The sequence below is a fragment of the Ictidomys tridecemlineatus genome, chromosome 2 (assembly GCF_052094955.1).
Source record: "Ictidomys tridecemlineatus isolate mIctTri1 chromosome 2, mIctTri1.hap1, whole genome shotgun sequence".
Lineage (NCBI taxonomy): Eukaryota > Metazoa > Chordata > Mammalia > Rodentia > Sciuridae > Ictidomys > Ictidomys tridecemlineatus.
In genome coordinates, this window is record NC_135478.1 from 220,211,307 (window position 1) to 220,238,910 (window position 27,604).

Below are 27,604 nucleotides of genomic sequence, written 5' to 3' on the forward strand. Positions count from 1 at the left end.
TTTATTTATTAATTATTATTATTTACTAAGAAGTGAACCCCAGGGGCGCTTTACTTTTGAGCTACATCCCAGTCCTTTTATTTTTTTATTTTGAGACATGATCTTTCTAAGTTGCTGAAGCTGGTCTTAAACTTGCAATCCTCTTGCCTCACATCCTGAGCACTGGGATTACAGGCCTGCACCACCATGCCCAGCTTCCATGAATGTTTTAAACTTCTTTATGCGGTGTACCTTTGAAGAAAACTTTCTGGCACCTGGAAAGCATAAATCCTTGGAGATGTGTCAGATGTTTTAGGCAGTAAAGGTGAGTGTCTATTTTCTTACTTCTCACTGGCCCTGCCAAAGCTGTTGGGTATGCTTTAGGTGAGGACATCCACTGATTCGCTATACTTTAAGTGTACTGCCTGAGGATACCAATCAGAATTACTTGCTTAAGAAAATACCCGCGGGGCCTAGTAGTACACACCTATAATCCCCATGGTTTTAGGAGGCTGAGGCAGGAGGATCATGAGTTCAGAGCCAGCCTCAGCAAAGTGCTAACCAACTCAGTGAGACCCTGTCTATAAATAAAATACAAAGTAGGGCTGGGGATGTGGCTTAGTGGTAGAGTGCCCCTAAGTTCAATCCCCAGTACCTCCCCCGCCCCCGAAAAAAGAAAAAAAATACCTAAGAGTCATTAGGGCAGTTCCTGTTCATGGTCTGCATTTTAAGGTTGATTGTTAAGCTCCACTGAGATATTCTGGGCCAGTGAATCTGTCCTTCTGGGAAATTCTGTGTTTATACTTGTATTGAGAATGTCTGGTTTAAAACTCTTAGCTCTAATATTCTGCATCCCAGATGCTCTTAGTTGTCAGTAAAACTAAGCCTGCCTACGCACCCTTCTATTCTTGATTTATAAATAGGTTTATCTGCCTCACAATTACACATATTCTATTTTGCACATGCACATCCCTTAAGGAGCTTCTAGAGAGTAACTGGCTTTGACTCTTACAACATTATCTGAAAACTATTCCCCCCCCCATGTGAGCATATTTAGAAGGAGATGAAACTATTGGCCTGTGGAGCCCAAAAGACAATCTCCAACATGCACAGGAAATCCAGAACCATGCTTCTAACAGATCTTCATAGGGGCAGGCTCAGGATTGGCTGGTGCGAGTTGGAGAGGTGTGCACTTCTCTTTTTCTTTCATGCATGACCACACATGTTGTGGCTATGAGAAATATTAGTGAGAAAGACAATAAAAGAAAAGAAAGAAGAGTGGGGTCTGAAAAGGTAGTGATGATGTAGTCTTAAATATAATTAAGGACTTAAGTTGAAGGAAGGAGAGGGCACTCACTACATACATCAAGACCCATGAGAAGTCGGCCTGGCAATCAGGAAGGGAAAATTGCCTTAAGGCTAATCAGGTTGGAAGATACTCGGGTGTTCTGGGCAGGACTGGAACTTAATGAATTATACTATTATGTAGCACTTTCAGGTACAGTACTTCACTCATTTCTCTGTATAATCCAACAAGGAGGGTGGACTGAATACCATCACCCTCATAGAGAAAGTGAAGCCTAGTGAAAGAAACTTGTCAGTTGGGCATCAAGCTGGAACTTCGCATTCTGGCTACACTCTGCTCTGAGCGTCCGCCAGCAATTGCTTCAGACTTACACGGTAGGGGGCAATGAACCCTGACCTGCATGTGACCTGAGCCCATCTCTCCAGCTCACAAACCCCGTTTTCTCATCATAAAGTCACGAGATTATTTTGCATGACCCTAAATCTTAGCCTAGATGTTCCTTGACAGTGGGGGGGGGTAGGGGATTTGGAGGTCAGGGACTGGAAACTGAATAGGGGGTGAACAAGAGACTGTCTCAGATATCAGTCAGGAATGACGAGATGCAAGAAACGGGAGCGCCCGAGGGTGCATATTGAGCTAGAGGAGGAAGAGCATGACGTGGTGAGTAGGGAAGAATTCAGGAAACGCTTGGGTAGGTTTCCACGTGCAGTTAAAATGAAGAAAGAACACAGGTCTGGTCTCTTACGCGTAGCCTGGGGCTGAATCGCAGGCTGAGGAATCCGGTCGGACCAGTGGGGGGCTCCACCGAGTGAAGTCTCCAAATCCCCGAGAGCTCCGCCGTCGCTCCTTGAGCAGATGGGCTGCGGAAGGCGAAGAACTGCGGGGACGTGTCGCCTGCGTCTACGTCTGTCTTCCCACGTCCGAAATCCGCGGGCAACCTTCACCTAGGTCCTGCCCTCCCACCTTGATTCCGCTGCTCGCACTCTCCCTCCCGCAACGGTTGGCGGGGGCGCCGGCGATGCAGATTCCTAGAAGCCTTAAGAGGTTGCCCAGCGGTGGAATTTAGCATCCCCCAAGATAGCTTGAGGTTGGTGTTTACACACCCTCTGGCCACAAAAGGGCGGGGGTAGGTGATGGTGCAAGGAGAGGGAACTCCCCCTACACCACTCCACCCACCCTGGAGCCCACTTTCCTCCCAGTCCTGCCAGCCTCCCAGGGCATCTGGGGCGCGGGGCTGACGGCTCAGTGGAGAAGCAGCAGGGGGTGGAGGGGAGCAGGTAACGGCAGGTCGGGAGTGGGGGGACGAGGCTGCTTCGGGACCTCTGGGACACATGCCCGCCGGCTCTCCCGGACTGGGGACGTGAGTCAGATCTCCTGCACCCGCGGGTCGGGCGGTGGGGGGGGGGCAGGTCAGGAAATGACATCAGAGGCCTGTGTTTGGGGAGGGTGGTCTTGCCGGGCCGGAGCAGCGGGGGCGGCGGCGGGCGGACCATCGCGGAGCCTCCGGCCCCGTGCAGGATCAGGGCCCCTTCCTGGGGGAGTTTCCTGCCTTGTCCGCCCTCCCCGCCTCTCCCCGCCCCCTCTCCGGGCCGCTCCTTGTATGGTCTCGGCGTCGCGCTCTCCCCGCCCTCCCTCCCTCCCTCTTCCCTGCGTGCCTCCCCGGCTGGCTGGAGGCTGCAGGACCGGGACACAGAGTCCGCGGACCGGTGCCGAGGCGGTCACCCCAGACGCGGCGCGTAAGCTCCCGGCCCGCGGTGAGGCGCGGGAGAGGCCCCGAGGTCTCCGGGGAGGTGGCGCGGGATCCCGGGTGCAAGGAAGGGGCGGGGGGTCGCGGAAGAGAACTGAGACCGCCTGAGGTCCTCGGCCCGGCGCCGCTGGGTAACCTGGCCATCACCTCCCCGCAGCCCGGCCCGGCCATGGCGGCCCCCCGTCCGCCTCCTGCGATCTCCGTCTCCGTCTCGGCCCCGGCTTTTTACGCCCCGCAGAAGAAGTTCGGCCCCGTGGTGGCCCCAAAGCCCAAAGTGAATCCTTTCCGGCCGGGGGACAGCGAGCCTCCCGCTGCGGCCGGGGCCCAGCGCGCACAGATGGGCCGAGTGGGTGAGATCCCCCCGCCGCCCCCGGAAGGTATGCAGCTGGGTTTGGGGCTGGACCTCCGCGGGCACTGGGTGTGGGGCGGATTTTGGGAATTTGGGGTATTTGGGAAGGTGGTTGCAGAGGGGGCTGGGCCCAGCCACCCCGTTCCGAGCAGATGTTCTTACCTCATCATGGAGCTCATGGCTGGGCGCCAGGGCTCCTGGGACCGTTCCAAGTCCCCCGCCTGGGGGTGGGAGGCGGGAATGTGGGCCACGAATTTTACCCTGTAGGTCCATTCTCCTTAGTGTAACGGGAGCTGCACCACTTCTCTATCGAGTTCTCAGTCTTTCCTGACCCAAGAGCACCAGGGCGCCTTACACCCCTTCTTTCCTTACCAATATGCTCCAGGACCCCCAGGAGAGTTCTTGGGTTAGGATTAGAGCTATAGACAGAGGGAAATAGAGGAAAAGAGGGCCCCCACCGATGGCCCTTTCCTTCCTTCCCAGACTTTCCTTTACCCCCTCCTCCTGTCCTTGGGGATGTCGACGATGCCGAGGGTGCTCTGGGAGGTGCCTTCCCACCTCCGCCTCCCCCCATCGAAGAACCCTTCCCCCCTGCGCCTCTGGAGGAGGACATCTTCCCTTCACCACCTCCTCCTCTGGAGATGGAGGGAGCGCCTGAGGCCCCCACCCCTCTCCCGCCGCAGGTATGGAGACCTAGGAGGGCAACTACAGTGGGGCACCCCTAAGGAAAGGGAAAAGGGGTGTTTCCTCTTACCTCCTGTGCACCTATTGGGGTGGGGTGGGCTTGGAGAACTGGAGTGGGTGCTCTGACCCTTGACCCTCTAGCCCAGGGAGAAGGTGAGCAGTATTGACCTGGAGATTGACTCTTTGTCCTCGTTGCTGGATGATATGACCAAGAATGATCCCTTCAAAGCCCGGGTAAGGGATGGGACTTTGCTGGTTTGAGAGGAGAGGCATGGAGGGAGGTAGCCCCTTCTGACTGCACTTCTCTCCTCTCTGCCTCCCCTTGCAGGTGTCATCTGGATATGTACCCCCTCCAGTTGCCACTCCATTCATTCCCAAGTCCAGTGCTAAGCCTGCAACTGGGGGCACAGCACCCCTGCCTCCTTGGAAGGCCCCTTCTAGCACCCAGCCTCTGCCCCAGGCTCAGCCTCAGAGCCAGCCGCAGTTTCATGTCCAGCCTCAGGCCCAACCCCACGCCCAGACCAAGCCTCAGGTCCAACTCCATGTCCAGCCCCAGGCCCATCCTGTGGCTTTGACAAATACTCAGCTGCGAGGTCCCCCAGCCCCAGCTCCAGCCCCTAAGTTTTCTCCAGTGGCTCCCAAGTTTACTCCTGTGGCTTCTAAGTTCAGCCCTGGAGCTCCAGGTGGACCCGTGTCACAGCCCAATCAAAAATCGGGGCCTTCGGAGACTGGTCCTTCCACTGGCACAGGCTCCCCTCAACCCCCCAACTTCACCTATGCTCAGCAGAGGGAGAAGCCCCGAGTGCAGGAGAAGCAGCACCCAGTGCCCCCACCGGCCCCAAACCAAAACCGGAACCAGGTGAGGGACAAGGAGGCTGAGAACAGGGGGATAGGGCCAGGGCTCAGTCAGGAGCCAGAGAATAAGGGTGAGGTTCCTGGGGAGGGAGGGTCTGGAAGGGTAGGATAGTAGTTTTAACTGGGGGTGCGGGCTGGACTGATAGAATGATGGGAAGGGAAAGCTCTTCTACAGTAGGGACCTGCATGGGTGGGGCCTGACCCCATGGGCTGAGCAACCAGGGCTCTCTCTGAATTAGGAGGATTGGTCAACCTTGCCTTGTGCCTCTGCCCCAGAATGTTAAAGGGAAGGATGAGCTCAGCAGGCCAGCCTTGGTTTTTCTCATTCTTGGATCTTGAGTTAATCTACCGGCTACTTTGAACACTGTCACCGCCTGAGGGCCCATCTGGAGATAAGAGTGAAGCACCAGTAAACACCAGCTGAGCCAGCATCCACTGAGTGCCAGGCACTGTGCTCTGTGCTCTGTAGGCTGAGACACCTGGGACATGGGAGGGAAGAGATCTCTCAAAGAGGTTCAGCCTTTGGAGTTGAGGGACCTGGGATAGAATTCCTGGCTTGGCTTCGCACAAGCTGTTAGACTCCGTCAAGTTAGGTGAACTTTGAGCCCCAGTTTCTCCATCTTTACATTCATATACTGCATGTGAAGAGTAGTGAGCTAATGCTTAGGAAGTGCTAGGTTCTCTGTGTAGCATGTACATACCCAAAGTAGAGACAAAACAGTTCTTGCTCCCTAGTTCAGGAGAAGAGATCTTCAGAATTGAAGGGACCCTAATGGTGGTCTAATCCAACCATAGTGTCTATTCACCCATAGAATAGGAGGAAAGGCCAAGTGCCAGTGAGTTCCTGTAAGTGAAAATTCTGTGACTTTCACAACTTAGAGCCAGAAGCCATTGAGGGGTCTGGTAAGTTAGGGAAGGCTTTGTGAGCATGCTGTGCCCTGAAGGATGGGCAGGTCTGAAGAATCCAGAGAGGAGAAGGAACGGCATGTACGTGGGAATGGCATGGACAAAACTCAAGGGTGCAAATACACAAGGGGTATTTGGAGAACAGAAAGCAGAAAGTTCCTGTGGGAAAATTAAGAGCTATACTTAGGTAGGTGGGGGCGAGAGAGAGTAGGAAATGAAATCGTACACCAGGGAGCTGGTGCATATTGGAGAGTCATTAATGATATTCAGTAGTGTGTGGCTGGGTCAGGAGGGCTGGTGATTGCAGTGCTTTTGGAAGCTCTCTGGAAAGTTTTTCCAGCAGAGATGTGTGTTAGAGAAGGGAGATCGGTGACGTGTGTGAGTTCACTCCTGGGCCACAGTAACATTAGTTGCAATGAAAAATAAGACCCAGGGATGAGAGCTATCACAAAGGAAGAGCCTACAGGAGGAGGCAACTGATAAGTAGCTGGAAGAAGAGAGGAGGGAGAGAAGTAGAAATGCCAGGGGGATTCTGGGCCTGGGTGTGTTGGAGAGTGATGTTATTGCTGACAAAATAGAGAAGTTCCGAAGAGGAAATGATTTGGATGGGAAGAGGAGGGGTCTGACTGTCAGAGTGTTGAGCAACAGGTTCTAGGAACCCTTGCTTTAGGCTGGAACTGTTATCCAGCTAGAATTGTGGGACCAGAATTTAGGAATAGGCCCCTGACCAGAGATGTGTACGTGGTAGTGTGCATAGACACTGAAGCAATAGAGACTGTGGCTTCCAGAGATGGTGTAGGGGGAGCTGGGGCCATGCCATGTTGGCCAAGTGGGAGTGTGGGGGAGGAGAAGGGCGAATCAGGAGAATGAATGAGGCCACTGGAGCAGTAAGGCCAGAGATATGACTGTTAGGACATTGTAGATGGCCTTGGAGCAGCTCATTTGTACCCTGTAAATGGGGGCAGAATCAAAGGAGTTAAGTGAGTGGGTGGTAGGAACATGGAGTTGGTAGTGTAGCCTCAAAGTTTGTTAGGGACTTTGGGAAGGAGTGAGTGTGGGTGTTTTTCAGGTTAGAGGAGGAGGACCAGGGTGTGTCTGTAAAACAGGAGGCCAGAGCCAGTGAGGGAAGGCTCAGTGGTGCTGAGAACAGGGGCATCTCACCCCGAGGCATTCCCAGAGATCAAGGACAGGGCCACAGGCGTAGTGCTTCCTATGCTGCAGAAGGACACTGAGGGAGCTTGTGCTGGCTGGCTGCCATCAGTTGTGTTGGGGTGAGGTCATCTGTGAGAGTGAGAAGATAAAGCATGTGGGGGCTCTAGGACATGGAAAAGTTTTGGAACAGCTGCTGTGGGGAAGGCAACTGGGAATCTGCTGGAGCTAAATACAGACAGCCGAGCTGGGGCTGGAGGGCGTGGAGGGCGCTGCAGTGTTTTGTGAGCTCACTCTGCAGTGTTTGGTGATCTCTCCACCTCCTTGCTGCAGCTTGGAGGTTGAAACAGGAAGCAGGCAGTGGTGCCACCCAGGGTTGGAGATCGGGCCAGATAGCTGAGGGTAGTAGAGGGCTATAAGAGCGACAATGGGACCCTGTGGGCATAGCGACTCCAGGGGTCAGCTTGGGGGCTGACATTTCAGAAAGGCATTGGGGGGAGGTGGGGTTGGGAGACTCAAGCCTTGTGCTGGGCTCCCTTTGCAAATGCAGACTGAGTAAAGGAGAGGCCCCAGGAACCTGGGAAGGATCTTTGGGACAGAGACCCATAACCCTTAGGTCCAGTGCGTCTCCAGTTGTACAGTGAATGATGGAAAGTAGTTCATAGCCATGGGAATTGAGATCAAGGTCTGAGTCCCATGTCTATGAAACTGTTGGCAGGCAGAGAGGAAGGCAGTGACTAAAGGACATGGGTGCCTGAGGGCAGGGGTATGGATAGCTTGTTCATCCTTTCAAAGAATGGAATGGGCATTTACAGTGATACTGGAGAACAAAGCTCCCCGAGTCATTTTCTCTGACCCCACAACCAGGAAAACCTAGTTGAAGCAAAAGGGGACGCTTTCATTGAGGGACTTGTTGTTTGAGGGTAGACTGCACGAGTCTTAGGGGAACATGCCTAAGAGCTGGGGAAGTCCACACTCTAATTCTGTGCTTCCCTGGGCAGAGCAGAGTTGAGCCAAGCCCTGGTGCTACTGTGGTGCAGCAGTAGGTGCAGAGCCAGGGCTGAGGGGAGAGTAGCCGTGGAAGGAGGTGGCAGGAGGCATGGCGGTTCCTGTGTTGAAGGAATGTCAGCATCAGCAGGTGCAGCTCTGACCAGGGATCACGGTCCTGGGTGGACCTACCAACATTCCTGCGGGAGTGTCATATGAACATGCTGTTGCCGGTCTGACAGCCCTCCTGCAGTGTCCTGTCCTAAACTTCCCTCACCTCCACCCACAGTCTTCAGAACTCAGAATCCCCCTAAGCAGGAGGGGTGGGCTGGCCTAGGCACTGGTCTTTGGGCCTCCTCTGAGGCCTACTGGGCAGGGATTTGGGTCAAGTAGACCAGAAACCCCTCACTCAGGAGGGACTCCAGGGTCTCTGTAGGGCCGAGGGCTGGGGAGCTCTGCAGACAGCTCTGGGGTTTAACCTGTGCTTCCCGCCTGTATTGCATCCTCACGCTAACAGGGGCTGCTCAGCAGCAGGCGGGACGGGTAGGTGTGTGTGCACGAGTGTGCACGCATTGCGTGCCCCTGCCCCCGTGGGGCTGTGTCTGAGCATGCTCTTTGGAGTTGGTGCGTGGCTGGCGTATTCAGTGCTTCAGTGTGCGTGGCCTCCGTTGCTCAGTTGTTCTGGCCTGTCTGTGATTGCAGGGGTTGGGGGTGGGGGTTGGGTTTTGGGTGTGGTTGGGTTTTTGGGTGAAGTGGGTGGAGATGCGTGCTTAGGTCATCCCCTGCCCCTCTGTGATGTATGTGGTGCTGCTGGCCTGGGCAGGGGTGGGAGGAAGAGCTTTAAACTGAGCATCTAGGAAACAGGCGAGAGCTAGGTCCTCCTTGGAAGAAGGGGGTCAGCGGGCAGTTCTGGGTGGGTCCTTGGAGGAGTGACCCTTGAGAATGTGAAGAAGGTGTTGGGGTTTCAGGTGCGCTCTCCTGGGGCTCCAGGACCCCTGACCCTGAAGGAGGTGGAGGAGCTGGAGCAGCTGACTCAGCAGCTGATGCAAGACATGGAGCAACCTCAGAGGCAGAGTGTGACAGTGAATGGTGAGTCCATCGCCTGCTGTGGTGACACTTCCCCTTCCATTGCTGTGTTGGCTGGGGCCTGAGCTGGCTGATCCCTTGCAAGCTTAAGTTCTTCCTCCTGTTCATGGTATTCTTCTTTGGCCTTCCCAGAGTCTTGTGGCAAGTGTCAACAGCCACTGGACCGTTCGCAGCCCGCAGTCCGGGCACTGGGGCAGCTGTTTCACATCACCTGCTTTACCTGCCACAAGTGTGAGCAGCAGCTCCAGGGACAACAGTTCTACAGCCTGGAGGGGCTGCCATACTGTGAGGGCTGCTATACAGTGAGTCTGGGTTGGGGTTCTTGGGCTGGGAACGGGGTGGATGAGCCTTGGAACCTGGCCCTTGGGTGCTTGTTCCCTGGCATCCTGCTCCTCTGACTCCTCAGGATACCCTGGAGAAGTGCAACACCTGTGGGCAGCCCATCACTGAACGAATGTTGAGGGCCACGGGCAAAGCCTACCATCCGCAGTGCTTCACCTGCGTGGTCTGCGCCTGTTCCCTGGAAGGCACCTCCTTCATTGTGGACCAGGCCAACCGGCCTCACTGTGTCCCTGACTACCACAAGTGAGGACCCACTTATATGCATTCTGGGCCCCACTCTGGGTTCCATCCATGCTTTAGTAGCCAGGTTAACACCTGGTCCCAGGCTAGCTCCAAATCTCTGGTTTTGCTTTCTGGCCCCACAGCCTGCCTGTTGATAGCAGGGAACAGCACATCTGGATTTAGCTGTGCAGTGGCCCCAGGCCTGTGTAGCTAGTCTTGCTACTGGCTGCTCCTGCCCTAGCTCTCTCTCCAGAGCTTCTTTGGGAGTGTATTCAGTGTTTAGCAGTATGTACTGGCATGACTTCATTTCACACACAGGCTGAGTTCTGAAAGTTCCTTTGGTGATCAACTGTCGGGAGCACTGGTTTCTCCTTAGAGTGGCCACTTTCTTAGGCTGGCTGGCAAAATACCGTCACATAGTAAAGGGCCGGCTGGGAAAACGGCTGTTTCTGCCCCCACCTCAGGGATGCATTTTCAGGATTCCATGTGGGGTGACTGGGACTCCATGCCCCTCTGCACTGCCTGGGGTTCAGGATAGATACACCCACATGTTGGGTTGGGGGTAAGCCAGGGTGGGAGCTGGAGGCTCACCTCCCACATGCTTCCTGCTGAGCTGCCGTGTGGATGGCTGAGATGAGGCTCTGGTGGGAAAGAACACTGAGTCAGGTGTGTGGGAGATGGGTGCTGGGAGGGTGAGTGGGGAGGCAGAAAGTTCCCCTTGATGAGGACTGGCTGTGGCACTCAATCTTGGTCATTTTTCCTGAGCTCCCTCCCCTGGAGATGCAGGACAGAGAGGTCTGCCATGTGGCCCTCCAACCGCAGTCGCAGTACCTTGTGCTTTCTCAGGGGGCATGAAAACGTAAGTGATCTGCACCCCACTGACACTTGTTTTCTGCCCGCCTTAGGCAGTATGCCCCAAAGTGCTCCGTCTGCGCAGAGCCCATCATGCCTGAGCCTGGCCGTGATGAGACCGTGAGAGTGGTCGCTCTGGACAAGAACTTCCACATGAAGTGTTACAAGTGCGAGGTCAGCTGTCCCTCCTGTCCCCTCAGGAAGGTCACTTTGGGTCTTGGGTAAACACAGAAAGGGGCTGCCCACTGGGAGGGAAGTGTTCTATGGTGGCATAGATGGGGAGTTGAATGAGGTTCTAAGAGACAGGAGGTTGGAGTGGAATGCTGGCAGGACAGGAGAGGCCCAAGCCTGCACTGGGGTGGTGGGGAGAGGGGACCCTGGAAGCCGAGAGAGACCTAGAGGGCAAAGAGTGGGAACATATTGTGGTCAGGAAGACAGACACACATGGTCAGGAAGACACACATGATCAGGACACCAGCTCTGGGCCATGTGAAGCATTTGGCTTTCCTAATTAAAAAAATGAAGCTGAAGACAGGACCGTGAGGTGGAGCAAGGACCTTCTTGGTCAGTGCCCCTCTTACACTTCCTTCTTCCCAGGACTGTGGGAAGCCCCTGTCTGTTGAAGCGGATGACGACGGCTGCTTCCCTCTGGACGGCCATGTGCTTTGTCGGAAGTGCCACGCTGCTAAAGCCCAGACATAATGCGGACAGGCCTCCTTCCAGACTGCAGGTCCATACCCCGTCAATGGCCACCCACATTGAGACCAATCCCTACCTCCACTCGCCCTGAACCTCCCTCCATTCCAAACCCTTCCCTAGTATCCCAAGTGCCCTGACCCAGGGCCCTATTGGCCTAGGGTGCTGAGGCCCAGCCCTGGGCTGCAGTCCTTGCCTATGCTGCAGGGTGGCCCGCTGTCCTCCAGGGTCCCCACCCTAGGGGGCACCAGGCTTAGTGCTGCTGCTTTCACTGCTGCACCAATACCCTTGGCTGGTCTCAGCAGCCTCTGTGCTCTGCTTGCCTAGGCCCGACGAGCCTGGACACCCGCCTCGCACCGTGCTGCCAGGTTGAGGCTACAGCCACAAATTAAAGAACTTGTTTTCCAAAATTTTCAGTCATGGACTCTTTGATAGTGCCGACAACTGTCCCGGTTTGATGGGAGATGAAGATGAAAAGATTAGGAATAGGGATGAAAACCCAGTTCCTGTTTATTTACAAAAATATATATATGTGTGTATATGTCTGTATACATATTAAACCCTCCCCCAGCCCAACCGTCATTTCACCTCTAACCCCCCCCCCCCCCCCGCCCCAACCTCCCTTTTAAAACAAGGAGGCTCCTGAGTCCAGAGACAGAGTCCTGGAAGAGAGGGCAGGAGCAGCACCAATTGCCTACGTATCGTAGGTTGAGGAAGGGCCCAGGCAGTGACCCTGGCGGCCTGTCCTGAGAACAGTGGAAGGAGAGGGCTGAGGTGTCCTCGTGGTGGCCACTCAGTCTTTAAATCCCTGAATACTGCAAAGAATGCGCTTCTGGTGCCCCGGCAGTGTGATTCCCATCTGCGTCAGGTCCCTGTGGAAGAGAAGCCAGGCATTGAGCCTGGTGGCCCAGCTCCCAGCTGCTGCCCTGTGCCCAGGCCACCCCTGCCCCAGTGTCCGTACTCGGCCGTCAGCTCCAGCACACACTCCATGGTGTCCAGCCCAGCTGAGCGGAAGTGCAGAATGTAGCGCTTCATACGGATGGACTCCAGCCACTCGGCCACGCTTCGATAAGGGATCCCATCCGAGCCGCTCAGGCTGGGCAAGCGGAGTGTCACCCTGTGGAATATCAGACTGAGTCAGTTCCTGAGGGTTCAGGGGCTGGTTGGAATGGGCCTGATCATCTGGGCTTGGTGGATTAGTCGGTCATTATCTGAACCCACATCCTGGGCTGTTTCCTGCTGTGGGCAGCTGACTGATGGAGGAAAGTAGCTGCCCTGGGAGTCCCTGACAGAAGGGGACCCCAACCAGTCTGTTTGGGCACTTGCCTGGATGCTGGTTCAGGCATGAACCGAGAGGAAGTGGGGGGCAGGAGAGCAGGGGCCCTGTAGCGGGTGTGGTCCCACCTTTTTCCAGGGTGGCTGCTTGAGTCCTAGGAACAACCCTACTTTGCCACCTATTGTTGCGCTCTGACACCCACAATACAATGAGTGTTCCTGTACTAAAGCCAGCCAGAGCCAAAAACCATTAACAAAGTAAATCTGCTGGGGGAGAAACGTCCAACATTCCAGAAAGATTAGCACATGCAGTCTCTAGCGTATGAGGGAACTGTGCTCCAAAAGATAGTTTCAGAAGTTGGAACTTGGAACACTTTTTCGCCCAGAAACAAGGTTATATATGGTGGTTTGATGCAGAGGGCAGTATGCCAGGCTGGTCCACTGATAAAGACTGGAAGTACAGCCTGGCCTGGCCCAGCTCCTCCCCTACCTTAACCCCTCCCACCACTTTCTCCACATTCTAGCCATGTTCTTGGTAAAGTCCATTTTTGACCGTATCTCTCTCATGGATGGTTTTGAAAAACTAGTCTCAACAGTTCTCTGCACTGAGGAAGTCCAACCTTCCCAGAGGGTCGGTTCCTGGCACTGACCCCAGCTGCCTCCCCAGCTTCACGGTGGCTGTCCCTGAGCTGGATGCTGCTGTCATCCTGCAATAGCTGCAGTCTTCTGGTCTTCAGCTCCCTGGACCCTCAGATTGGCCCAGTGGTCACAAGGCCTCCCCAGTCTCCAAGGCTGTGCCTGCCAGTCCCATCCCAACCTAGTTGCCCAAGCTCCCTCAGGGCACCAGACCATAAGCCCTGCTTTGTCTCCATTGTCCAGCAAGTGCTCCAAAATGGTGCTTCAAAATGGATCCATTTGGTGCTCCAAAATGGATCAAATGTATGAACCTTTCCTCCACATGCAGGATATTTCTGTGAGGAAGGGGATGTATCCAATTCTCAGACGGGGCCACAGAAGTTCCCCAGAGATGTGGCTTTGGCCATAATACAATATAGTCAGATAGGGAGAGATGGTTGCAGGAAGGGTTCTAGGTGAAGGCAGGGACTTGGGGTCAGGCTGTGATTTTCTGTGGGCTTGGTAATGGTGAGCAGACCTCTTTAAGTTGTACCTTTCTAAATTTTCCATGTGCATTCCACTTCAGTGTGCTTGTTTCCTATCTTCAACCAAAATACCATGGAGGTTGGGATCTGATCTCATCAAGGTGGGCTCTCCTCAACGAATCCTGCCTCCCATGCTGGACTCTGTCCAGAGCTCCTCAGGGGCCAACCCTTGGTGGATGTAGTGGAGAGCCCATTTCGGTCCTTCCAGATCTGCCCCTTGAGTTCACCTGTCCTTTCCCAGCATGGTTACCTGGGGTCAAAGTTGGCAATGGTCCTCAGGGAGTGAGGGTTGGCAAGCAGTTGTTCCAGATGTGCCCGCAGCTGGAGGAAGTGGGGCCGACGGGCACGATCATATGCCCAGCAGTTCTTCATGAGTTCATACAGAGGGGCAGGGCAGTCCACAGGAGGGGGCAGCCGGTACCCATCCTCAATGCTCTTCATTACCTGTAGCGGGAAACAGGGAGGACAGCCCTAGGGCAGGAAGCTGACCTGCAGGCTTAGGACCAAACTGTGTTCACACAAGATCATTGCAGTATATAGCCTCAAAGCAATCCTGACCAGGTTGGGAATAGTAGAGAACATGTTGTGATGTAAAGGGACCAGAGAGAAACTGGGGTTAGGAAAATATTTGCAAGAAAGGACCATGGGAGGGATTTGAGAGGGGCCAAGCGATGTGTAGCAGGGGTGACATGGGGAAGAATGTTCCAGACTCACCTCCTGATTGCTCATCTCCCCATAGGGCTTGTCACCAAAGCTCAGCACCTCCCACATCACAATCCCAAAACTCCACACGTCACTTGCCGTGGTGAAGATCCGATGGGCAATGGCTTCAGGGGCTGTCCAGCGGATGGGGATCTTTCCACCCTAGGAAGGCATGGGACAGAAAAGTGATGTGCTTTAGGGCATGAACAGGGGTGAAAAACAACAACAAGGGATAACAACACCACCATCACCAAAAAAAAAAAAAAGACGTGGGATGGGGCTAGAAGGTTATCGTGTCTCAGGAGCACAAATACTTGTAACTCTACAGGTGTGACTGTGTGGTTGATGGGTGATGGTGAATACGGACATGTACACGGTGCATACTTGTCTCTAACCTGTGTTTCATAGGTACCATCAAAGTCGTCCAGGAGGCGGGTCAGGCCGAAGTCAGACACCTTGCAGCACAGGTTCTGACTCACCAAGATGTTCCTGGCAGCCAGGTCCCGATGGACATAATTGTGGTCACTGAGGTAGTTCATGCCAGCTGCTATGCCCTGCAGCATGGCCACCAGCTGCCCAGGGGCCAGCTGGTCCTCCCGTTCCTGCAGCAGGATGAGTGGGTGAGTCGGGGGATGAGCAGGACCTCCTTTCCCAAGGCTCAGGGCTCCATGGTACAGCCCCCTCCCCAGCTGGCCCTCCACCTTCCTCACCTTCAGGAACGCATCCAGGGCTCCATTCTCCATGAACTCCGTGATGATCATGATGGGCTTTCCTGAGACAGAGCGCATGCCGTCACCCCAGAGCCAGGCTTCCTGCCCTTGCTAGCACACCCTCCACTGCTGGTGGTGTTACTCCCTCCTTCCCCCGCCCCGCCCCCGGCTCATACTCTTTGTGATGACGCCCTCCAGATGCAGAATATGTGGGTGGTTGAACTGGCCCATGATAGTGGCCTCTCGAAGGAAGTTCCACCACTGGCCATCTGGGGACGTGTCTTTCAAGGTCTTAATGGCCACAGTCTTGCAGTCCTGGCTGGGGAGCCTCAGAGTTCCTCGATATACTTCCCCAAACTCTCCTGGTGGAAACAAAACAAGGTTGTGGTCTCGGGCACTGTCAGGCTGCCCCAGGGTCAGGCAGTGACCCCTTCCTGTCCTCTGGCCCTCTCCTTCTCTGGGGGCACAGAAATGTGGAGTGCACCTCCTGGGTCAGGGATTAGTCTGTCTCTCCTAGGGAAGGGACAATCTGGAGCCAGCGCGGATCTCCGCTACCTGGTCCCACTGTCTTCTGGTGTTAGTGCACTACTTGGCTTGTGGTAGGTGCTCGCTAAATGCTGGGGAAATGGGCCCTGTGCTGTGGGGCCGCTGTGTTGTGTCAAGAGCAGGCCCCGGCGGCGGGGGAGGCTGATCCTTGCTGCCTTTTCCCATGAGCTCCCTGGTCACGGCTCAGCTGGCTTGGCTGCACAACTGGCAAGGACACTGCCAAGCTTTGTTCTCTGCTCAGATCCATTTCCTCTGGTGACCTACAGGATCAGGGCAGCCCAAGGACACTGGGCCCCTGATGGGGTGGAACGCTGGGAGGCTCTGAATCTCTCCCACTTTTGGGAACCGTCTGAAAGCAGCCTGGGCCCTAGATGGCCACACCTCTGCGGGCAGAGATGACTTGCTTATCAGAAAACTCACAACCCCAGAGCAGAGGGTGCAGCAAGCAAAGTCGGCTCCAAGGCTCCTGATACGGGGTTCTGACATGAATGCAGCAGCTCAGAGTGGACAAAGGGCAGAGCGAGTGTGAACTCATCTGGGAACCCTGGGACCAGCTGTGGACCACCAAGGAGATCACCTTCCCCTATGACGGAGTCCACGATCAGCCAGGCTGGGTCAAGCTCCTGAGTGAAGTCCAGGGCTCCCTGCGCAGGGTCCTCATAGGCCTGGAGGTCCACGTAGGGCTTCAGCCACAGCTTGTCCTCTGTGGGAGGACAGGGGGCTCAGCAATAGCAGCGTGCCCTTCAGGCTTGGGAGTATGGAGGGGGTGAGGAGGAAGGGGCTGACAACTGAGCCCACTCCTCCCACACTTCTCTGCTGCCCCAGGTGAGCCCTGGCTCAAGTGGAGGACAGTCTCTATTCGTAGCAATGAAGTCTGCCTGGCCTAGCCTTTCTTCTTCCTGTCTACCTCCCAGCCCCGCTCTTCACTCCTCAGCGTCCACAGCAGGGGTCAGGACCCAAGCCTGGACAGCGCATTTGCTGCCAACTTGTTTCCCAATCTTCCTGTGGCTCCTGACCTGGCCTCAGACCCCAGGCCCCTCCAGTCAGTCACACCTCATTCATTCCCAGATGAAGCCTTCCTCCCACTCCAGCCACTTGGATGGACCACAGATTTCCCTTTGGCAAGGCCACCTAATGAGGTGACAAGCAGGAAGCCCACATGCCTCAGAGGACCCCAATCCCCCGCCTGAACTGGCGTTGGTCTCTGCCTACAGACCTGGCCACCACCGTGGGGAAGGCCCAGGGCCCAGCGCGGCAGTGCGGCAGCACCAGTGCCAGCAGCTAACTGCACCCGAGCCGCGATGGACCATCTGGGCAGAGTTAATTAACCAACGTTAATTAGGTGGCAAAACACCAGAGCCCTAGAGACAATAAACCCCACTTGCACGCCCCAAGCTGCCCTGGCAGATGTGGGTCCCTCGTTTGCGTCCCAGTGGCCACGCACACACACACACACACACACACCAGCATGCATGGGTACTGCTGGCTCACCTCGATCCACATCGGTGCGGCGGTCCCGATGCCTCTGCTGCCGTTGTCGCTGGACTCTCCTGTGGGAGTGGAGCAGCTCCTTCAGGGTCTCAGGACCACGTGGGGGGGGCCCAGTGGGCTCTGGCTGAATTTACCCCAGAAACAACAGGGGCTGGGTGTGCAGGATGGGAATGGGGCCACCTTGAGCTTTGGAGCTAGACGATGGGAGGGTCATCGGGGCTACAGTCAGGGCTTCTGACCAGACACAGGGACCCAGGATGGGTGAGCAGGGAAGAGGCAGGAGCCAGCACCTTGAATGGAAGACGTGAAGAATCCCAATCAGCAGAGCTACCACAAGCAGCAACCCAAAGATGATGGCCACAATCTCTCCTCCAGTCAGGCTCCTGGAAACTGTAGACACAGATGGCGAAGAAGTCCGGCGTTCAGAGTTCACGGGGTGATGGGAATTAAAAGGCAGGTCTCTCAGTTAATAAGTGGTATGTGTCTGTTCCCCACACCAGGGAGATGGGGTGTGTAGGGAAGAGGAATAGGAGCAGAGGTGCTTCTATGGGATGACACGGGGATGTGTTTGGGGCAGAACAAGAGAGAACCCACCTGGCGGGCTTGTCCGAAACTCATGGTCAGGGGAGAAAGGGCCCGGGCCCAATGGGGTCAGCATTCGAACTCTGACGATGTACGTGGTATCTGGCTGCAGTTTTGTCAGCAAGACCCTGGGTTCTAGAACCATCTGGTGCCATTCTTCATCCTGCGGGTGAGACTCGTGTTAAAGGGGCTGTGCTGAGCCAGCCCCTGGAAGTGTTGGAACCTGTGGGGAGAGGCTAACTAGCAAGGTAAGCGCAGAGTTCTCTGAAGGCTTGTCCTGAGAACGTCCCAGTTTGCTGTGGGTGGTTTCCCCATCCCACACTCTGGGCTAGGAACGTTGGGGTGTGCCCAGGCAAGGACACCAGAGGGCATCTCCCAGCAGCATCCTGACCTGGTTCAGCACGTGCAGCTCATAGCTCAGGTTGCCCCCAGGACTGCGGGGCCGGGACCCTGCCCAGGTCAGCTCCAGCTGCCTTGGTTCTTTCTTCACCAGCCTCAGAGACAGGCCCGAGAGTGACTCTGACAGTCCGGAGGGATAGACGTGGATTTGGAAGGAAAGAGGGAATAACTTAAGTAGCATTTCAACTGCTTCCTCCCCCTCCCTCATGCCTGTGGTCCTAGGTCCTCTGTTTGCTCCAGGTGCCTCACCTGCGTGGCCCATGTTGATGCTGAGGGAGGCACCAGTGGGCGGGTGGGAGCTGCCTAGCCCTGACACTCCGTTTTGGGATTTGATGTTAAAGGTGTAGTTGGCACTGGGTTCAAGGCCATCGACCTGCACAGTAGGCGTGGTGAGCCCCTTGTCACTCGGGGAGAAGCGCACGCCCGTCCCACAGGGCTGACAGGGACCCCTCTCCTGTGCTGGACCCTGACACTGCAAACATTCCACACTGTATGTGACGTCTTGGCGTCCTCCCATATCTGTAGGGGGTTCCCAGTGCAGGGCGAGCTGAGTCCCGGATGCAGAGAAGCTCAGGTTTTGTGGAGCCGATGGGGGACCTGAGGGGGAAGAGCCATCTGTAGGTGCCAGCTTTGCTCTCACCCACGCGGCTGACTCCCACCGGCAAAGTCCTCCAAAGCCTTCGTAGAGAGAGACTTGACTGCTACTGAAGAGAAAGTGACAGAAGCACATTTCCGTGTTTTCCCAGGGAAAGCAGGGGACAGGGGAGGGGCTAAAGCCAGCGCCTGTCATCCTGGCAGTCTCCAATTTCTGATAAGCTCGAGAAAATTCTGATTCGAACAAGGGCTCAGCAGAGGTCAAGGGTCTCCTCCCGGACGACTGTGCCCTGCCCCACGGACTCACGTGTGCATGCCATCTGGGAGTCCTCCCCAGGGGCTCGGTAATGGCCGTTCTCACAGGTACAGAGGGTGGCCCCCTCAGACAGGGCTGTGCTGTGCGGGGGGCACTTGAGACAATGGGGTGTGTCCATGTCGGTCCGGTAGGAGCCCTTAGGGCAGGCTGGAGAGAGGATGAAGTGGAGTCAGTTTCCTAATGTAGAACTAAAGGCACCCCTCTCTCCACTCCAATCCCTTATCTGGAAACACCTCTGCAAATGTGTCCCCAGGGCTCTTAGGCTAAAAGTCACTGGGTGGAGCACCAGCTTCCTTCCCTGCCTTGGCACCCAGGAGGCCCTCCCAGTGGCCCTTGAGGATTTTCACCATGTCCTTCCTTACCAGTGCATTCCACACCACTGCTGCCTTCCTCGTAGCCAGGCTCGCAGTGACACCTGCCCACTGGCACCAACCACTCGCCATCGGGGCTGCAATGCATGCGGGGCACGCCCGAAGGCCCAGAGCTGGCCTGTGAGTGGGGCAGGCAGGTCCCCGCCACTTCTACCAACCCACCAGGACCAGGGAGAGTGGAAGGGAATTGAGCCAAGCCATGCACAGCCTCAGGACAGCGCTGGTAGAACACCCGCACAGACACCAGGGCCACACAAGCACCAGGGTTGTGGAAAGCAAGGTAGAGGCCGCGGCGAGTCAGGCGGCCCAAAGAGCAGCGCTCGACGTTCAGCTTCACGGCGCCAGATGCAAGGTCTCGAATGGTGAAGCTCTGGTCTGCAGCCACCGTGGTTACCTGGGAGGAAGGGTGAGAGGAGAGGCAGTGACAGCAGAGCCATGCTTCATCCCACGGAAGAGGAGAGCATCCCTAACCTGGAAATCCAAAATCCGAAATGTTCCCAAACACAAAACTTTTTGAGGACCTACATGATGCCACAAATGGAAAATTCCATACCTAACCTCGTGACAAGTCACAGTCAAGGTACAGGCACACTAAAAACATTGCATAAAATTACCTTCCAGTTGTGTACAGAAGGCATGAATGACACATATGAATTTCATGTTTAGAACAGGGTCTCATTCCCAGATGACTCATTATGTATTCACAAATACTCCAAAGTGCAAAAAACCCTGAAATCTGAAACACTTTTGATCCCAAGCATATCAGACAGGGGATACTCAACCTCTACGTTACATTTTACTCAATCATGATGGAAGGACCTGTTCTGTGTGACGGACCTGATTAAGTATTTTGAATGTGTTATATTATTATTCAGCCCATGCAATCACCCTATGGGGTAGGCTGTCTTATCATCTCTACTTAACAGATGAGGAAACTAAGACTAAAAGAAATTAGAGACCTTGTATGAGATCACCTAGCTATGACATGATGGGGCGAGGACTGGAACCCAGCAAGTAGGACTGTACTGTCCGTAAAATTTCCACCATTGGGAGGTGGCACCCAATCCTGGTGCCTATGTGGTGATCAGTTATAGAGCGTGTCAGGACTAATTTATTGCTAATAATAAATTTTACAACATGCTCTTTGGAAAGAAATGAGAGCACATCTCATAATATATGCTCCTTGGGCAGGGGCTGTGGCTCAGTGGTAGAGCACTTGCCTAGCATGCGTGAGGCACTGGGTTTGATTCTCAGCACCACATACACATACAAATAAATAAAGTAAAGGTCCATTAACAACTAATTAAAAAAATAATATGCTCCTTACTCTTTTACATTCACTATACTTCCTGAGTGGGGAAGAAAGGAATGGTATTGAGAGATCACAGGTAGGGAAATGTCCTGTTACAAAATTCTAGCTATATTTTTTGGGGTGTTAGGAAGACAAGCATCAGGGAGAGATAGACATTTCTAAAACCTCAGCACTACATATCCCTCTTCTACTGAGGCATCCTGTTTTCTTACTGGATGCAATTGAAAGACTCTAAAATAGATAAGGCTGGCCCCATTACAATCACTATTTTAGGATGAGGAAATTAAAGCTCAGAGAGGTTAACAGGCACAGCAAAGAGGCCCTCAAATCCAGCCTTTCTGGTTTGTAGTCCCACATTCTTTTCATTATTCTATGCCTGCACTCTCTTGTTGTCTCTGCCACCTTCTGTTTCTTCTTAGATAAGCAGGGTCATGGTAAGGAGCCAGGCAGGGATCAGTGCCAGGACCAAGAAGGCATGGAGGGGAAGCAGTACCTTCTGGAACAAGGGCCGTCGGAGCTGGATGCCCACGTCCTGGTCACTCTCCATGTACAGAAGGTTGAAGGTCTCCTTGCAGCCCAGAGGCCCAGCTCCTCCAGGGAAACTCTTGCAGTCACGCACGGTGAACTGCAGCTCCACAAGGACCTGCGAAGCTTCCTTCCCTCGGAAGATCCAGTTTGAACGAAGCCAGTGTTCAATGTCTCCACCCTCCTGCAATGGGCAGTCCTGGTACATGTACAGGGGTGTCCCATTCAGCATCTGTTGCACCTCACTCCACTGTGAGAAGAGAATCAGAGTCAGGGACCAGAGTGGACAAGGAGGAAGCTGGTGTCCGAGTCCCCAGGTTCATACTTCTTAACCTGCCTAACCTGACTGCTGGTCCACAGCAGAGTAGGCTTCATGTTGAAAGTTATGAATTACTTGGTTAGTAATTCCTGGCCAGTCCTGGCCCCTTCAGTTAGCCCTATTCAAGCTACCGGAGTGTGAGCACCGACTTTTACCTATTTGATCAGCAGAGCTATCAGGTACCCTAAAGGCAAAGCTTTTTCACAAACCCTTTCTATTCATTTGTCCAAAGAGGAGACTTGTTTTTCAAAGAAGTAAAACCCCTATGTTCTTGGAGGACAACAACAAGTATAGAGTGTTTATAGGGGAATAATATAGGGGGATCTCACCTTATCCAATATTCCTTCCAGTTACAGCCATTATCAAAGTCAATTGGGAAAGTAGGCTGTGCTCCCAGGTACCATCTAGTCTGCCCCCTTAACTTCCTTTACTTTAAAAGACATTTGACACCTAGCAATAATAATGCCCAGTACAAAATAAGCCCTTTCCATGTGGATGTGAGGCCCACCAAGGCCCAAAGGCTGAGTGACTTGCTCTCTTGCCGAGTTTGGACATGAAGCCAGGTACTTCAAGCTCCAGAGTTTATTTTTCCTGTACTAGAGGCTGAACTCAGGACCTTGTGCATCCTGGGGAAGTTCACTACCACTGAGCTACACCCTTAGTTTTTTCCGTAGTTTTCTTCTGAGACAAAGTCTCACTACATTGCCCATGCTGGCCATCCTCCTGCCTCAGCCTCCTCAGTCACTGGGATTACAGCCCTGCACCACTGTGGCTGGCTGGGTTTACTCTTCTAATTATCATGCCTTTATGTGCTTATTATATAACACCAAGGAATAAAAACATTCACAAAATAAAGAAAGTCCTCCCATCCTTCCGCTCTCATCCCCAGAGGTGGCCTAGCCTAATAATTCTGAGTAAAACTTTTCACATTGCTTTTGATGCTGTTTCTTGCTAATTTAATTTAGATTTCATTGAAGAGGAGGCTGTGTGTTTCTCTTCTGTTCATTGGCTATTTGTATTATGTGCAATTATGTGTGTTTTTTTTTTTTGAGGGGGGTAATGGGGATCAAACTCAGGGGCACTTGACCACTGAGCCTCATCCTCAGCCCTATTTTGTAATTTATTTAGAGACAGGGTCTCACTGAGTTGCTTAGGGTCTCTCTAAGTTGCTGAGGCTGGCTTTGAACTCAAGATCCTCCTGCCTCAGCCTCCAAAGCTGCTGAGATTACAGGTGTGTGCCCGATTTGTAATTATGTTTTCAGAATCTTTGCCTGTTTTTTTTTTTTTTTTTTTTGTGTGTGTGTGTGTGTGATAAGGTACTAGGGATTGAACCCAGGGACACTCTGAGCTACATTTCCAGACCTTTTCATACCTTATTTTGAGACAGGGTCTTGCTAAATTGCTGAGGCTGGCCTTGAATTTGTGATCCTCCTGCCTCAGCTTCCCAAGTCTCTGGAAATACAGGAATGCACCTTTGCCTGATGTTCTATTATTAACATTTGATTTTTCATTTGGATGAGTTTTTTTTTAAAAAAACATTATATCAGTATTAATAATTTGCTTGATTATGTGTGTTTCAAATGTTTTCTGCCATATCACTTCTTTGTTAATGATATCTTTGAGGTGGCTATATATTTTTAATTTTTACATAATAACATCATGATTTTTTGGTGTTGTGTATTTTGCTTGAGAGTCTCATCCCCAAATTATAAAAATCTTCTATCTTTTTCTCTTAAATTTTATGTGTGTTTGATTTTTAGGTTTAGATTTTAATCTCCCTAGAATTTATGTGCGCACTTGTGTGTGTGCGTGTGTGTGTGTGTGTGTGTGTGTGTGTATACATGGTGTTAAGTGAAGAGGTGTCTACTTTCTTTTCTTCTTTGAAATTACAGGCATCCAATAGTCCATTTAATAATTAGCCATCAATACTTTCGATACTTGATAGACTCAACACATACATCCCCAAAATAGAGTTCTCTCGCATATTCTGAGAAACTGTAGATACAGAATTAACTGGTAAAAGGAAAATTTACATGTCTGAAGGAAATCTACATGAGTAAGGTATCTATACCAGGAAGAGGACTGCTTTGAGGTAACTTCTAATACAGGAGAAGGCTCTGTACCTGCACAGCAGGACAGCCTTTGTTCACCCTCTCGGCTTGTGATCTGAGTGCAGGTTGCTGCCTCTCACCCCCAGTTCCTTTCTTCAGCTCAGGATTGTGTGCATGCATCAGTCATCTGACCCTTTCTCCAGTCTCATATTTTGTGGACTTCCTGTGTGTATGAAGGTTAGTTAAAATACGGTTTCTCCCATTACTATCTATTCCAACGGCTCACTTATAGAAATGTTAGAGGGTGGAAAGTTTTCCTGTCCCTTACAATACTTTCCACATTGATTTCCAATTCCAATGTCATCCACGTTAAAAGACGTGTGTGTTTGTTTTTGGACTTTCCATTCTTTTCCATTGGCCTGAGCATTTTTGTCAAGCCATCTGTTTTAATTATTGTTGCTGTTCTGAAATCTGCTGGTAGGACAAGTTTCCCATTTTATTCTTCTTCAAAAAATATGCTGTTATTCTTAAGTCTTTTCTGTGCCAGATGAACTTAAGAAAGAAGCAGTCCATTGATATTTTGGATTCTACCTTGTAATTTGATAAAGAAGAAACAGAGGCCCTAAGAAAGTTCCCTTTCCCTGGTTTTACTCCACTGCAGTACGTGGGCTTTTGTGCCTACTCTCAGCTCTGGGAAAAGACAAGAAAAAGCATCATGAATTAAGAATTGTTAAAGGGGTGGGGGAGAATTATAAGCTGCTGTGAGGCACATCTTTCTCATTATGTTAGAGAGTGCACAGTTAGCAAGGGTTGTCTGAGAGGAAGGGGGCTGGAATGCAAAGGCACCTCGTGGGTGACTGAGGAAGCCCAGATGGGAGCCCCAGTGAAGGGCACTGGGCAGGGCAGGTGGACGGGTTGGTGGGTGGTTCATGTGCAGCTCATTAGCCAGATTGCCAGGGCTGCAGCTGGAGCCTGGAGAAGCAGATGTTCCCAGCTGCAATCTGCCTCTCCCTATTCCAGCAGTGACAGATGGGGGAGAACCAGCCAGCCAGGAACAGCACTAAGGATCCTTTCACTTACCACTCAGGCACTGCTGGCTGGGTCATGGGTGCATTCTGGGGATCCTGATGTTGAGTGTGTGTGCATGTGTTTTGAGAAGATGGGGGGGGGGGGACAGAGGAGAATGGAAGCATGTGACTGCTGGTTGTCTTCTTGCCCTCCTAATGCAATACTGTTTTCTCTGTGAGGCTGAGAAACCGGCCTTGTTCCCATTCCAGTCCAATTAGAGGAGAGTTATTTGGGTGGAGGTGGCAGGGGCACACCAAGGCCCATAGGAGCCAGCAGATAGACCTGCAGCCATCATTGTGAGGTGATTAGCTGGTTTATGAGACAAGGCGCCTATTAGGGCTGGCTTAATCCAGGATTTCTCACGCTGCCCCTCCTGGAGGTTATGTTATGGTTTAGTTTATTAATTCTAATTATGGGCCACTCTGGGAAAGCAGCGAATGGAACCAGGACCCTCATACCAGGAAGGAAAAAAAGCAAGTAACCCTGATCTCCAAAACAGACTGAACTGAAAGCTCAGGTCCTACAGTAAGGAAGATACTACTGAGGAAACAGTGTGTAGGACCCACGAGTGTCCAACTGCTCAGGCAGCTTCCTGTGCTGCTGTGGCCAGCTCTGTTGGGAAGCAGCAAGAGTGTTCTCTGGACTTCGTGACCTAATATGCTCTCTGGGACCCACCCACAACTGACCTCTGCTCACTCTGTTACAGGGACACACAAGGAAGAATGGACTTAGTGCAGGCTCCTGCAGCCTCCACTGACTGTAATACCTCGGGTAGAGGAGCCTGCCTGCGGGGTATGAAGACTCAGGGACCTTGAGGGGAGCAGCTTGAAGATCCCAGGGAGTCAAAGATCCCTTGAAGAATCTGAGGAAAGCTTTGGCTCTCCTCTCCAGAAATGTAACTTAGAATACACTTTTGGATGGTCCCTGACTCCCTGAAGCTTTGTCAATGCAACTCTGCTGGAAGGAGCAGAGCTCGGTAGAGGATGCTTTCGGGTGTTTCTGTCCCTCCCGGGACAAGGCTGTGGTCTCAGCCCTTGGCCATGCCCAGCATGGACATTCATTGTCTCCCTGGAAATGGGGGCTCATCTCCTGCTCTGGTCCTCTCAAGTATTCACCCCTGGAGCAGGAAGGGAGAGGAGCAGCCAAGGAGGCATTCCCCATGAGGTGAAGACTGACCCCCCCACCCCAAATGTCCCATTCAGGAGGCTCTGACTCAGCCTCCCCTCCCCCTCCTGGAGGAGACACTTCCAGTTTTTCCTGCTCTTTTTGGTTCCTCCACCCACCTCTCCACCCCATTTCCCATTGGCCTTCAGCCTTGAAGCACCCCAGATCCTTCCTCCCTGGACACTTACCCCATCCTCTGGGGGATCCAGCAGCCAGCCCAACTCTCCCTGTGCCATGCTTGTGTCCATTAGAGTGACTGAAGGTGGAGGAAAAAAAAGAGCCTGTCATTTGTGGGGGCAGAGGTACATGCAACCCACATTTCTCCTCTGGAGCTCCAGCCCCAAGCTCCAACATCCTCTTCCAAGCAGCTGCCACATCCTGCGGTTTAGGAGAGCAAAAGGGCCCAGGACTGAGGAATAAAGAACTCCAGGGGTTCCATTGTTTTCCTTCAGAATGTGAAAGGAGCAAGGCAGAGCCAGGCAAGGGTTGGAGGGTGAAGCTTTAACCAAAGCCAAGACAGGAAGCACGAGGAAGAGCAGCTCCAGAGAATTGCAAGGGCTCAGTCATCCGGGGCTGGTGTGGCTGGACACCCATCTGCTGCAGAGCTGCAGAGTGGATGGCAGGCGGTGCTAAGCCCTTGGGAATACTTAGTGGGCCCTGGAAAGGGACTATTGGGTAGGGAACCTGATTCTAAACTTCTGTCAAAGGCCTGCACTGGCCTGTAACTGGGGGTAGTGGGTGGGAGTACCAGCACAGCTCCAATTTTGGGAAGTGAGCGGAGCAGCTTCCTTAAGGGTGTGCATGCCTTTAAGTGCAAAATTTGGCCTCTACAACTGAGAATCTCTCTATCTGAGCCTAACCCTTCCTCAGGATGGCAGGTCCCTCTGTTGCATGGCCTGGACTGGCAAAAAGCAACTTCCCATCTCGGACTTCGGTGGGCATCGATCTCTGGGTTGGGCACCTGAGGTTGGGATCCCTGGTTTGGGAATGAAGGGTCCCATGAAGGAGGGGGTTAGGATGCTGCTTCCTGGCAATAGTCAGGAATTCCCTCTCCACCCCCAGGCAAAGACTGCTGGTCAGCAGGAGTGGGGGTGATTGACCCGGGACAGGCGGGACAGCTGGAGCTTGGGGTTAAAGACCAAAGATTGGCGTGGCCAGTCGATCGCCCCGCGGACCCGGCAAAACAAGGGAGCGGTAGGGGGCGCAGGAAGGAGGGCCTCTCAGGAATGCCGGCTCCTGCAGGAGAGGCTGGCGGACCGCGGAGGGGTGGGGGCGGCGAGGGCGGGGGTCGGTACCTTCCTCGGCGCGCGCCCCCGGGGGCAGCGGGGCGCAGAGCAGCAGCAGTAGCCCGAGCCCCAGGGGCCAGCGCCGCTCCATGGCGCCGGGCCGGGACCTGGGACCTCGGCCCCCACCGCTGGGCCAGGTCGCGAGGGACTCCGTGAGCCGGGAGGGCCGGGCGGGGGCGGGGGGCGGGGATAGCGCCGGGGGCGGAGCCCCTGGCTCACCTGGTTCACCTTCTTAAAGGGATAGTAGGACAGGAAGGAAACTTGTTAGACAGGTAATAAACTTCAAAACCTGGAGGCGTCTTGACCGGAATGAGGCTGCGGGCGTCGTCTAGTGGTTGGAACCGGGAATTAAACCTTTCCCAGTTCTGTCCCTGACCCAGTCTTGATCCAGCCTTGAATTTAAATCTGCTTCTGCTGTAATTACACCCGTTTTCCCTTCTCTACTTTTCTGCAGACCCTAGACCTGTAATGGACACCGGGAAAGGGAGGGGTGAGAGACACGCCTTCATCCTCCGGTGCGGGAGGCTTAGATAAAAACAATGCAGCCGGTACAACCCGTAGCACAGCGGAGGG

At 53.5% G+C, this 27,604-nt stretch overlaps 2 protein-coding genes across 7 annotated transcripts; one reads left to right on the forward strand and one right to left on the reverse strand.

Annotated features, from left to right (window-relative positions):
- Positions 1 to 2,133: 2,133 nt before the first annotated feature.
- On the forward strand, positions 2,134 to 11,570 carry Zyx (zyxin). Of its 5 annotated transcripts, none has more exons than XM_013359283.4 (10): positions 2,134 to 2,372; positions 3,190 to 3,409; positions 3,865 to 4,064; positions 4,207 to 4,299; positions 4,394 to 4,924; positions 8,916 to 9,051; positions 9,181 to 9,350; positions 9,455 to 9,633; positions 10,518 to 10,638; positions 11,062 to 11,570. In XM_013359283.4, the coding sequence occupies exons 2-10, from the start codon at positions 3,202 to 3,204 to the stop codon at positions 11,164 to 11,166; spliced, it is 1,743 nt and encodes a 580-aa protein (XP_013214737.2). In that variant the 5' UTR covers positions 2,134 to 2,372; positions 3,190 to 3,201; the 3' UTR covers positions 11,167 to 11,570. The 5 variants fall into 5 exon arrangements, with proteins under 5 accessions (XP_013214737.2, XP_021582911.2, XP_077896814.1 ...); XM_021727236.3 differs by lacking the exon at positions 2,134 to 2,372 and adding an exon at positions 2,751 to 3,021; XM_078040688.1 differs by lacking the exon at positions 2,134 to 2,372 and adding an exon at positions 2,751 to 3,017.
- A 209-nt stretch (positions 11,571 to 11,779) lies between these two features.
- Positions 11,780 to 27,275, reverse strand: Epha1 (EPH receptor A1). 2 transcript variants are annotated; one of them, XM_078040690.1, is made up of 18 exons: positions 27,251 to 27,275; positions 25,934 to 26,001; positions 21,112 to 21,393; positions 19,298 to 19,700; positions 18,927 to 19,082; positions 18,275 to 18,622; positions 18,018 to 18,145; positions 17,639 to 17,789; positions 17,335 to 17,434; positions 17,045 to 17,103; positions 16,131 to 16,256; positions 15,184 to 15,369; positions 15,008 to 15,069; positions 14,693 to 14,899; positions 14,310 to 14,459; positions 13,846 to 14,039; positions 12,122 to 12,277; positions 11,780 to 12,032 (listed from the first exon to the last, which is right to left on the reverse strand). In XM_078040690.1, exons 2-18 carry the CDS (start codon positions 25,991 to 25,993, stop codon positions 11,954 to 11,956), a joined length of 2,847 nt encoding a protein of 948 aa, XP_077896816.1. In that variant the 5' UTR covers positions 25,994 to 26,001; positions 27,251 to 27,275; the 3' UTR covers positions 11,780 to 11,953. The 2 variants fall into 2 exon arrangements, with proteins under 2 accessions (XP_077896816.1, XP_077896815.1); XM_078040689.1 differs by lacking the exon at positions 27,251 to 27,275 and adding an exon at positions 27,041 to 27,211.
- Between the last annotated feature and the right edge of the window lie 329 nt (positions 27,276 to 27,604).

What these genes read in the sequence shown, in the direction of transcription:
- Zyx (XM_078040688.1), top strand. Translation starts at nt 2,886, where the DNA reads ATGGTCTCGGCGTCGCGCTCTCCCCGCCCTCCCTCCCTCCCTCTTCCC. An exon ending in TGTGTCCCTGACTACCACAA is followed by an intron (nt 9,634 to 10,517) that starts GTGAGGACCCAC and finishes TGCCCGCCTTAG; the next exon opens with GCAGTATGCCCCAAAGTGCT. An exon ending in TGAAGTGTTACAAGTGCGAG is followed by an intron (nt 10,639 to 11,061) that starts GTCAGCTGTCCC and finishes CCTTCTTCCCAG; the next exon opens with GACTGTGGGAAGCCCCTGTC.
- Epha1 (XM_078040689.1), bottom strand. Translation starts at nt 27,122, where the DNA reads ATGGAGCGGCGCTGGCCCCTGGGGCTCGGGCTACTGCTGCTGCTCTGC. An exon ending in GGAGGGCGTCATCACAAAGA is followed by an intron (nt 15,070 to 15,183) that starts GTATGAGCCGGG and finishes GCTCTGTCTCAG; the next exon opens with GAAAGCCCATCATGATCATC. An exon ending in ATTGCCAACTTTGACCCCAG is followed by an intron (nt 12,278 to 13,845) that starts GTAACCATGCTG and finishes GATATTCCACAG; the next exon opens with GGTGACACTCCGCTTGCCCA.